At 40.5% G+C, this 12,866-nt stretch overlaps 1 protein-coding gene across 2 annotated transcripts in view; it reads left to right on the top strand.

Annotated features, from left to right (window-relative positions):
- Nucleotides 1-12,866, top strand: part of LOC105284864 (UPF0489 protein C5orf22 homolog) — a 513,796-nt gene that overhangs the window by 490,279 nt on the left and 10,651 nt on the right. For both annotated transcript variants that reach the window (XM_026971933.1, XM_026971932.1), the window contains one exon: nucleotides 7,225-7,340. In XM_026971933.1, coding sequence (XP_026827734.1) covers nucleotides 7,225-7,340 — 116 coding nt within the window. The remainder of the gene's footprint in view (nucleotides 1-7,224; nucleotides 7,341-12,866) is intronic.

Raw genomic sequence — 12,866 nt, 5'->3', positions numbered from 1 at the left:
TATATTTTTGATTATTTATAAATATCTTTACGGACATTGATCAATTTTTAATTAAGAGGATATAACGCAATAATTATCTTCACATAATACTGTATTATACAAGATTGCTTTGGCTCAGAACCGTTTAAATGTAAGCATTAAGTATTTAACAACATTGTTTAAACTTATAAAAAGGCGCAGTATGTAACCACATCTCTATTAAAAAACTTTCCATGTGCATTTACTATGCAATCACTATATGAAATTGTGGTTGCGGGAAGTATCCGCAATAATTCAGTACTCGTTCTCTACATATACGACCAGTTTAACTGAGGGACCGTGCTATTTATACCGCACCGGACATTGTAGGGCACAGTACTCTACCGACCCCTTAATCCCGCAACAATCTTCGGCGGTTCGCCGATAAGTTACGTCGACGGCAATAAAAAAGACCAAGAACATGATGCGCGGTCCATCGACGACAATTGGACGATTTACGAACGATCAAACGACCGGGACAGGACAGATCTGCCAGGGGAATGCGTACGAGCGAACGAGCGAGCGAGCGGGCAAGCTACCCATCGAAAGAGATCTCCCGCAGCCTCTTTTAGGGCGGTAGCCACATAGCTCGAAGGCAGGCCGATTCTCGTGGTCGCAGAAGCGTGTTGATGAGCCCAGGAGACGGTTTCGGTTAATCACGCAATTATCCTGGTTCCTATCAAGCGCTACCCTTCGCGCAAGGAGATGGAGAGGGATCCCGGCGATGGGCAGAGAGGGCTGGCCGGTTAAAGAACGAAGCGATGGCGCAGAATGGCGGTGGGCAATTGCTCGTAACTCGTTCTAAAACGCTCCCGTTTCTCCCCCTCTTACCCCTTCACTTCCTCCTCCTCATCCTCCTCCTCTCAAGCTACCCTACCCCAAACCGGAGACCGGCGCGACCAGCGAAACCCCGTTAAACTCGCCGGCGAAAGCCCTCGGCAGAACCTGGCCGACCCTTCATCGGAGCGACGATCTTGCTTGCTTCCTTCCTTCCTCGATGAAAGGGTTGGCCGCCCTTCGACCACGAGAATGGACCGACTGTCTTGCGAGAAATTAACCTGTTAATATTTAATGCAGCCAGTAGCGATTACCGTGTCGCGATTTTGGCAGTTCTATAGGACGAAAGAAGGACGAAAGAGCTCTTGTTCTTGATAGCAGTCTTCATTTGCGTCTTCAATGCAATGTCAACGTAAAGCCATTAATAATAATCGAGTCGAATAAGCAAACTGGCTATATTACTCGCTCTTTCTTTTTCTTTTTGATATCTTTCATAAAATGTAAAATTAGTAAAAGAGTTAAAATATGATAACATTATTTTTGACATAAATTAATCAAAGGCATCTTATTTTTTATTAAATGTGAACTAAGTTTCCTGCTTTAAATAAAAGTAAATATTTTATTGTATTAAGAACAAAATAGGCCCGGTTTTGCTTTTGAAATAAATCGAATCTCTTTTATTTTTAGTAATTATATGATTTTTATTTTTATAATTAATTTATAAAAGTAATATTTTATAATAAAAAAGTAAAAGCAAAACTCATCTTACTTATAAAATTACTTGTGTTTTTCTAATTTAATATTGAAGTTTTAATATTGAAATTTGACTTGTATATGCAATATCTGTAATTCAAAGTAAGCGAGCATATAAGGGAAGGTGTAAATTATCTCTTTTTTCCTTTCTTTCTTTTTCGATATGCTCCGCGACTGCCTTAATCAATTCTGTCGCGAGCAAGCAGACATGTCACGAGATATAGCGGAAAGTCGCAATGTACAGAAGCGTGGTTCTGTACGTGCGCGAAACGGAAAGAGATGGATCAGAAGAAGAAAAGGGAGAAGAAGAGAGCGGGATGGAAAGTAGGAGGGTTTGGGTAGGTAGTTGGGTACTCGGAAACTCGCGGAGACCCCCTAACGAGCTCTTTTCTTCCCTTCCTATTTATTTCTGTTCCTTATTTAACCAACCCCCACTAGCCACTCTTCGTCCTCCTCCATTCCTCGTTTCAGCTTCCTCCTGGCGAAACACCGAAAGTCCTCTTTCTTCGATGCAGCAACGATGAATCTACCCTCCAGCAAGGACTGAACGCAAGCACTGCTTGAGTAAATGGGAGGAGAGAAAGACATGGAGAGAATGTATGTGTGTTACATGTACATATTTAACAAAATGTCACAAATATTCGTGAAATCAATTGACTATTGTGAACAAAATTTCAATTGACAATTATTGAAAAAGATATACAGATCTCTTTCACTGTTCTCTTTTCTATTTTTATTTTTAGCCTATTTTATGATTTTAACCTACCAAGCATGACTTTTTTATCTGCGTAAAAGAATGTTTCTCTAGTATATACATGTATAATACGCAAGTTTTTATTTCGAGCTTTAAGTTAAGAGATAACCCCCCAAAAACAAAATGATATCGGTCAGTTTTGGCTCTATAGTACGGACTTTTTGGTTAACCCAATAATATCACATATATTATTAAGATATAGACTCGTGATTAATTCTCTTGAATGTTTCGCATTGTCACGTGACCACTAATCCCAAAGATCATGTGTTCCTTTTTTCTCCCGACGTTCATTAAAAAACAGTGACCCTAGTCACATGGAATAAACATGCTTCTCTCTCCTCTTTCTCGTTAATCCTCGTAGGAACCCACCGCAGCCTATTATTAATGATCCCGTATGCTACTATTCCTTGACATAAGTGAAATAAAAAATGGCGCTCTCATAACTTTGCCGCTTCGATGTCACCATGAATGGTATGGTATGGTGGCATAGGGAGGGGTGGCACGACGTGGAAGTGAGGCGAGATGGAAGGAGCGACGAGGGTGAAACTGCACGAATAAAAATGCCCCGTTCCTGAAGGGTAGGCGGTGGGTGTGGTGGTCGGAATTGGGTAGCGTGTTCCAACGACTTGTGATCTGATCAATAAGCTGACATAGGAGATTATTTCGCGACGTGACTCTACGTGCGCGTACTCTGCCGCGAGGTATTCGTGAAGCCAGAACTAGAGATCCGCATCGAAATGTACGCAAAAAGGTTTTGCGTGTTCGGAGGAACAATGAGAGTCGTATTGCAAAATGTTTTTCGCAACCAGTTGCAAAAAAGCCGATGACTGACATGAAGGAAACGACAATTGTTTAGAAGAATATTAATATACGCATATTACATGTGTTATAATATGTGTATTAGTAGGTCAAGATCTCGGATTAAAAGAGAAAAGTCAGAAGAATACAATTTAATAGAGTATAATTTAAAAAATGATCACATATTTTTATTATTATTAACATATATATATAATTTACATATTTTACGTGTCAAATACTGGTATAAACGTATAAACGCCTCTCTTTCTGGTCCCCTTGCCCAATAATGGAACGGCTCAGCTATTAGGAGGCGAGGGACCTCAATATCACTTTAACGCCCTCGCAACGTGAAACGAGGAGCATTCCAGCGCGTTTCAATCGTCGGCGATGCAACTGAAAAAGGGGACTCCTCGTTTTGCATATATGCGTGCAATCTAGGCGCCTTCTTTTCGGGAGCAAAAGACTTTGCGCAGCCCGAGAGAACGACTGAGGCAACAACTAGTCTTGCTCGTGCTCGCGCACTCACGAAATCCCTCAGAACGTGAGGCACTGGAAATCCCTCAGTCTGAGTTTGTTTGGACGCGCTTGCGGCAAATCTCGCACTCCACCCCGCGTTCTTCCAATCATCCCCCTTCAATCACCGGTCCATTGCATCGGTTAGACAAGGTACCAAGTATATCGGGACGATCCGATGGGACGGTGGGACGGAGCCGGAACATTATGGGAATTGGATTTAAAAGCACTACACTTCGGCGATGCCGCGAAACGAAAACATTTATCATTCGCAAGCCAGATTGTTTGTGTCTCTAGCTTCCGAAGCGAATCGCTTCAGCCGTCGCCCGCGTGCGAAAATAAACCGAGACCCGATGAATATTGCGGCGATGAGAATTTTCTTATCCTGAGAGGTGCTAGCGTCTGCGTGAACGTTCGTTCATCGCAATCCTGTCATATTATTGTAAGCGCAGCCAAGCGTCTTCTTCATGAAGACATTCTTCTACCTTCGGTTTACTACTTTCTACTTTCGACTTTTGTGAACATCATTTTCTTGCAAGTAGAGAGTTGTATCACGTGACCAACAGGCGATTTTACTTTTACTCATACACATGATAAAACAGAAATTGAGGTATTATAATTGTATTATTACTCAAATGTATTATAAAAACATAATAAATTTGTGCCAAGAATTTTACATTAAATATTTTGTTAATTGATACAATTTTGTGAAATCTTTTTTGTAGAAAAATATTCAAATAATCCGCAGCGCATGTACTTACAGGATATATTCTTTATTCTTTCCTTTTAAAAACTAATTGTTTGAGATGTAGATTACTAACACGCGTATCCCTCTATCTATATTTAAATTCTTTCAAAATGCTTCTAACATTACAGTTTTAAATCCAAACGACATTAATAATACCTGTATTCCACGCAAAAAAACACAACGGAGCGATGCGGTAGATCAGGAAAAGGAAAAAGAACAGCCACAAGAGAGAAGAGAAATAAAGGAAGCCACTAGTTTCTTAAGTGAAGTGGAGTGGAAGCTTCGGAGAGTAACGCGCTGATAATTTAGCAAAAGAAAATATCTCGTATTGTATCTTACGCGGAGTCATTATTATATTCAAGCCGGCATTATCCAGCAAGAGATGAGGGCGCTGAAAAGAAGCGACTGATACTGAAAAAGAATGAAGAGAAGAGAGAAGCAGAAAGGAATGAAAAAAGAGCGTTCTTTGTGCAATGGACAATAATCGTGAGAGAACAGTCCGTCGCCTGTGACTCGTTTCACGTTTCGTTGATCATTCTTCGTGACTCCTCACTCTTCTGATCCCTGAGTTTACTCTTAAATTTTCGTTTTAAACAGATATAAAAATTGCATAATTTCAAAATTTCAATTTAAAAAAATTATTGAAAATGAATAAAAAGATATGATTAATTTGTATATTTAAAATTTTAATATATTATACCTAACAACAAAGATGATAACTCGTTTAGAATGCGTACTCTAGACTGTACAGGATTAGTTTTTATTGCTACTTATAATACATATAATAACATTACCGTCCAAAAATTGCTCTTTACGCACATACTTGGATATACTTTAAAATATCATTAAGGGTAAATAAAGTATTGTTGACACAATGGAACTCGGAGGAAGTTACGGAGAAAATCGGGTCGGTTAAATGCTACGAGGAAAACTGTTATCTGAGGTCAGGGACTAATTACTTGATTACGTAATTGCCTTCCCACCCCGGCAGCAACCCTCCCACGGTCCGTCGTGGTCGACAAACCCTCGGTGATTCATCCCTAATCGCGTGATCCTCGTCCTAACAATCTTCTCGAAAGTAAAAATCGTCACACCTTTAATCTTACGTTAATCTTGCAAGAAAAGTATTCGTGTATTTTTACTATTCTAAATTAATTTTATTTTTTTATCTCCTTTTTCTTTATTGCAAGTATCATGCTCTGTTCTTTAAATAAAAGCGTAATTAAGTAGCTTCAGCTTTTCTGAACAATGCGCTTTTTGAAATTAACCAAGTCTATGTTTAAAGTACGTGCGTGCGTGCGTGCATGCATGCAAAGTTAAAGTAAAAGATTATTTACTTACTTACACACATTATTTATTTTATCTTAAATTAAAGTTATACACACACGCATGTGTGAAACTCGAAAAATTCATATTCAATTATATCAAATAGACCAGTTGCAATCGATTCCAGAATCACAAAAGAATGTGTATTGATTAACATTTCATCCCAGCAAACACAGTACATATTATGTACATATTATATTGTCGCAATAAACTGGAACAAGTAATATTTAAAAGAATATTACACGTAACGTTATGTCTCACTCATATAATACTTATCTATAAAGCATAATTATTGTAACCAAATGTTATGTGTAGCCACAATATAAATGGGACATAACATTCGTGATATTACGTGTTACTTCCATGTTGCACGACTGCTATAATCTGTATTTGGTGGGATCTCTGGCGTACAGCCGCACACAGTTGATAACCGCATAAGCGGCCGTATTTATGCATAAGCAACTTTCTATGAGGTTTGTCGTAGCGCGCCGTTGAAACCGACGGTTGTGTGTGCGAAGACAGGCGAGGGGGTGGCACGAGGTTACTATGGTGGTGTGTTGCTCTATCTGACGACGCTCATGGAGCTCGTTAGCGTTGCCCGTGGCAACACCCTTACTTCGCCGATCTGTACTCCCGACCACCAAGCCACCCCTCGCCTTACAAGAGGCGAAATGGGGTGGGAACACTGTGAAAAAAGAAGAAATATCATGTCGGGCGCATGCGTCGTCCATTCGCCGTTCGCCATCGCGTCATGTGTGCGCGATTCGTGGCAAGGGTGAGGACGCAGAGGCAGAGCACAAAGAAAAATTTCGGGGTGTCTGGGACTGGAAGGAGAGGGAGAGAGAGAGAGAGAGAGAGAGAGAGAGAGAGAGAAAGATAGCGAAAACGTCGGACGGGGGTTGAAAGAGGTTGAAAGCATCTCCGTTTAACGAGACGCTTTGAACCGGACTCTGCTCTCGCTTATCGTGATTTAAGAATGTATGTCGCGAATTTTCCGCACATCTTAACAAATTAATTGCAAATTTGATAAACTGCTCATGTGTGTTTCATTGCAGAGTTGTTTCAGATCCTTCTCTTTTACTTGTATACGTTACGTTAAATTAGCAATTACTCTCACTTCACATGTGACATTTGTAACCTGTATAACTGTATTTTATAACTTTTAAATTGATGATAATGACACGCACTCATTTTATAAATAAAATCTGCAGTTTGAAACTAATTGTTTCACACAATTCACGTGCAATGCTGTATTATTTAAAAATGTATTTTATATTTATGTGTTTTATATTTATTGATATGCGTTATTTAATTATAATTAATTTTAATGTAATTATTATATATATACATATTTTGCACGAATATATATCACAATTATTCTTCATATACAGGGTGTCTGATAATTCCCGTGTAGCCGATTAATGGCACATAGTTCAGGCTTAGCTAAATAAAAAAGTCCTATAAAATGTGCCATTAATCGGCTGCACGGGAATTACCAGACACCCTGTATGTATGTGTAAACTGTGTTTCTGTTTAGGTTCTGAAAGAGTCGATGATAGAGAGAAATGAACAAATGTCGGAATTAAAAAATCTCTTCAGCCATTTACAAGACCATCGTTCTCTACGAGGCTACGACGGTCCCAAGATATCACGGTGAGTTTGCATTTTTTTGCGTTCAAGAGACACGGTAGTGTCTCGCGCCAAGTGTACTTGTAACAAGTGATAAATGCTTTCACACTTTTTTGCTGCATTAGCAAATTTGCTTATTTAAAATGCCTAATTTTTTTCAGCAAGCTATAGATTAGCTGAATCAACTAATCAAACCATTTTTTTCCGTGTACATATGAAAAGAGACTAAAAAGAGAGATCTGTGCCCCAACATCTACTTCTCTCTTTCTAGATCCCTCAATACGAGAGAACAATGGAATTTTATCGCATGCTCCGTCCATTTCTATATGTCAATGGTACAAACCATGACGCATGCCACCAGACAAAAAATTGTTCATGAATAGAGCACGTTTTCAATATCTTGTGCAATTTACGAAACACATGCAATTTGCTTGCAATTTGTGTATGATACTCTGCAATATTTCTTGCTTTAAAAATTGCGTCAAATTTTGCGCAATATATTGCACAGCCTGAAACGGGCTTTAAATGTAACTGCAAAGATTTATGGGTGAAAGATTGGCCGCTGCTTTTTCCATTGCGACTAATGATAGTTGTTCGCTGTACAGCGCGTTACATTGTCGCATATTATTTATCGCGTGTTCCCGCATTAAAATCAGGCCGAAATTAATCTTCAAACGGCGAATGTGCGAGCGAGCGACGTCGCAAGTGGGAGAACGCCGTCAAAATTAAATTTCGACGGCGTCGTATCATCGGTAACGCTTCTCTTCGTCGAAGCGAGACAAGTATTTCAGCGTAATATACCAGCACGTACGAATTTCGGTGTACAACGCGCGACAACGACGCACGAATATTGCGGCGATGGCGGATGAGGGCAACGGGTCTCCGGACATTGGAATTAATAACAAAGTAATTCTTTATTGTGCTCAAAGATAGACTGGTGATATTAATAATGGCGTTCGTTGCTCCTATACCATGGGGATTTCATTAAAAAGCGCGTGCAGACCTCAGCGAGAGAGAGAGAGAGAGAGAGAGGGGGGGGAGACAAGGATGAAAGACGGGGTTTGCGGGTGCAGCGAAGCAACCTCGATGAGGAAAAGAGAAAGTGATGGGAGAAAGGTGGAAAGAAGAGACAGAGAGGGTGAAAGCGGAGGAGAACGAGAGAAGTGCTGCGTAAGCTCAGGCCAGATCCGCTTAGGGGATGTAATTAAAATCGGAAAAATGTGTTTAATGAATATTCATTTGTGCCTCGATCTGCGATATTAAACGGGCTTGGCTCGCTTCGCATATTGCCATACCGTCTCTCCGCCGGCGGCACGCGGCCGATTAAAGAGAGGTGGCGAGGAGTGAGAAAGTAAGAAGAATGAGAAAAAAATTGTAAGAGAGAGAAAGAGAGAAAGGGAAGGAGGGAGGGCTGAAGGGGGCAATAGAAGTAGTGTATGGCGATTGCGACGATCGGAAACCAGACGAACCAGTGTTGCGTGCCTCGCTTTTAATTTTATTTCGCTTCTTTTTTATGACAATATTTCTCCGCCGTCGGTTCAGAAACTATCGAGTGGCTGGGGAAATATAGCGTGCGGCCGGATGCGTCGCGACGCGATAAAAATTTGCGGGGCTTGAAAAATGACCCACGCCAGCCACCACGTCGGAAGATCGAAGCCGCAACGCGGCAACCCGAAACGTATATCGGCGAAATTGTAGCGAAGTTATTGGCGCGATTACGGGAAGGTCTGTGGGCTCGCCTTTGTCGGTTTTTCGAAATAACCCCGGAAGATAAGGTAATGAAAGACTGCTTCATACCTGTAATTCGCCATGTTACACGAGAGAAGATTAGAAACGGTACATACGTTCCAAATAAAGTACGCGCTAGTAGCAAGCTTATAAAAGTTGTAAAGAATACGAATATGATTTCACATCTCAATGAAATATATAATTGCAAAGAACGCTTAAAACTGCATTGAGATACAAGTATTATATTGTATTTCTCTTATATTGTTTAACAACAGTACTGTTATATTATCCACTTTAGTCATAGCTAACCAAATTGGATAAATTAGGCAACAACTATACGGACTAATTTTGATAGAAACAAGCTTTGAAGAAAAGAAATTTCTGTGACAAATCTTTCGAAACAAATAACTTGCCATTTATTAACACGCAGAAACAATTATCTGCTTATTAAATTACCCGATTATTAGAAAATACTGTATAATTAATATCGCTAGGTATGTATCGCGGCCAACTATGAAGAATACGAAACCTGCATCGGAGGACTTGCATTCTTTCGATCGTCATCATTTTGAAACTAGCCGAAGTGGTATTCCTACCTTCTCTCGGATTCCAACCGTATCCTCGATTTTTATCGAGACAACGAGGTCATGCGAAAGCACCTCACGTAGAAAATCCACCGCCCGTTCGCCTTTACGTACGACCTGCCCCCGCACGTCACCGTTCCTCAACCCCCTTTCTACCCTTTTTCCTCGCGACGTTTCATTTCCACTGGGGGCGCACGATTTCGGGCGCATAAATCGCCAAGAGCCAGGAACAGAAAACATCCGCGACGGTCTTCTTCCATCTCTAGCTCTTCGTCTTCTTCGAGGAAAGCGTCTGCTCTCCTCATCTTCCCCTTTCCTACCGTGCCCCACTTTTCTTGCTTAGAGGGTGCTAAAGCCGGAGGTGGGCGAAACTTTCGAACGAATTTGCATGTCGCTCTCCTAACGATTTCCTCCTTCCAGAAGAGGACTCCGGCTTCATCTCGTTTATCGATAAAAGAAACGCCGGTGAATAACGCCTCTTCTTCCTTTACCCCGCGTGCGAGATACTTTCAATAATGCCACGGCAGATTGCAAGAGCTGGAACGCGACAGATTGTTATTTATAGGCTTACGTTTGCCAAATTCCGTTATCTTTGCTCAATTTTGCTTCACAAGTTTTTTAAGGTTGCTGTCTTTTAATGGCAACAGAGCCCGTCATTTCTGTCAAAATACAGCTTCAATCTTCAAGTTCAATCTTCTTGAAACTTGGCATGTAAAAATTGGTTTTGTAAGAATTTATTGTAAAATATACTTAAAAGATATGGGAATAGGTCCGTCCGAGCGTCCAAATAACAATTTCGCACTTATCCAGACGGATATTTGGGTAAGTAAAATTCTCATATTCTTAATAGTACGTCTGTAAAGACAAACGGAAATAATATTCGCATCTTATGAGATTATGCATGATACTAATATTTCTACTTACAATTTGAATAGCTGAAATTTCTTTTCTTCATATATTTTTAGCATTTTGGCATTTTATTATACCAGCATTGTTGCATCATTTTTTAAGAACATTATTAATATTTACAATATACGCATTTACTGTGTCTTTATATAAGTTTAACTGATTTATTCTGTCCACTATTTGGTATATTTATATTTCTCCAATAACAACGTCGTATCTTACAATTCCGTCAAGGAATTTCACCCGCGGCAAAAAATCTCTTGCATCTCGTTGACATGAGTCTCCGCGTGAGTACCATTTTGCTCTTCCTTTCTCCCTTTCCGCCGTTGTCCCACCTCCCCCTTGCACGAGCTAGCGTCCTCTCCACCCCGTAGATCCCCTCTAGGTGCGTTTATCTTCCATACCCTATTGATCCGTAAGTGATGGTGCTCCGGAAGGTGGAGGGTGCCGGTGACGGAGGCGGGTGAATCGGTCCCGGGGGCGGGAAAGGACGGAAGGTGGTTTTCATAGGGGGAGGGAAGAGACAGGGAAGAGAGAGCGAACTCTTGCACGCGGATCGCACGATTAGGTCGTCGAGAAGCGGAGTAGAAAGAGAAAGAAAGAGAGAGAGAGAGGAAAAAAGAGAAATGAAGATGCCCTGAAAACCGAGCTCGCGGAATGAAATAATAATATTAAGATGGATAGAGCGGGGCCCCAAGTTCTTCGGTACACGGCGACGAAGAGGGTGGAAGTCGTGCGGAGCGCAGGGGGGAAACAGGGTAATACGGACCGGCGGCGGCTGACAGTGACGCAAGAAGCTTTTTCATCATTTCCAAACCGTCCCAACTTCGCCCCTCGAACAACCCAGAGCGAATCCATACGCGGCCACCCTCATCTCTCTTTCATTCTTCACCCTTCTCACACACCACCGATATCTTCGAGAAAGTATCTCTTCTTCTTTTCATATTCAGGTGTACACGTTGTGCGCAGAAGTCTGTGTATCTTTTTCGTCGTTCGATACTTACTGATATAATATTAATTAATTCCACATATGAATATAACGCACGAGCGAGTTCTCTCAAATGTTCAAAGAAAAGATACACTCGTGTACCTTTAATTTAATAGATATTTGTGAACGTTAGATTATCGAGTAGAGAATTTGAACTATTGTAACAAATAATAACAATATATTTTACGTCTCATTATCATAATATAAATTAATAAGAATAATTCTTAAATAAAAGACATTTTAAATGTTTTGTTAGCAGATTCTACTTTGCAAAATAAGAAATTTTCTGACAAAGAAAGCTAATCTTCAAACGTTTTCCGTTTTGAGATAACATGTTTAGTCCAAAAAGTTTGTTGAAAATGTTACGTAGTATTTACAAATAATCGTTTTTCATCCTGCGCTCAGTTTGGAAAATCTAATTGGCCTTCATTAATTCCAATGCGGGCATTACGCAATATCTATAACTTTATATATCTGTAATGATACAACCATCGGTAGGAAGCCATAACGCGATACCCATGTATAACATGAATCGACAAACCGAGCATTAAGCGTAATGTCACCAAAGAATACGAAATATTAAAATATGTGCGCTTAATGCACGTGCTAATGCATTTGAAAGACCTCTTGCTGCAAATCGATAGCATAATAGTTTCACCATTAATAGAACTATTAATTAATTGTGATAACATACACAAAGTACTCTTCTGTATCCACAAAATACGCATAAAATGTACGTGAGAACACATACAGAGGATGTGTATATTTCTGCGCACACAACTGATTTTTATTATAATCTAAAGCCCGCTTTTTGTGCCGCAATTTGTATATGATATTCTGCAATATTTCTTGCTTTAAAAATTGCGTCAAATCTTACGCAGTATATTGCATAATCTAAAACGAGCTTAACCGTTGCGTATCAACTGAAGATTGCACTTTGCACGTTCGACGCTCCAAGTTTTGCAACATTATTAAAATGACGCGATACACGATACGAATAACCTCGATATCCTCGACACTTGAACACTTTGTAATTTCGTGATTCTTCACTATTTGCGGATAACGTTTCGTTTCGAAATTTGCAAATTAATGGCACAGAGAACGGAGTGAGGAAGCGAGCGGAAACGCGGCTCGAATACGCATACCGAACTGAAAGTACGCGAGCAGGTTCGAATGCATGAGGCCCCCACTGGCCCGCTTTCCTCCCCATCGTTGCCTCCTTCTGGAGACCCGGATTCATGCCCAGTTTTTATCGCGGCGCTTTGTTCTAGTCCCACGGCGCGACCCCTTGCGCATACATCACATCACAATGTGTCGTTTTTTCTTATTCCGGGGCTGGCTCGC

The sequence above is a fragment of the Ooceraea biroi genome, chromosome 8 (assembly GCF_003672135.1).
Source record: "Ooceraea biroi isolate clonal line C1 chromosome 8, Obir_v5.4, whole genome shotgun sequence".
NCBI classification, from domain to species: domain Eukaryota; kingdom Metazoa; phylum Arthropoda; class Insecta; order Hymenoptera; family Formicidae; genus Ooceraea; species Ooceraea biroi.
Note: the sequence above shows the minus strand (reverse complement) of the source record. Positions and strands in the feature narration are given on the sequence as shown.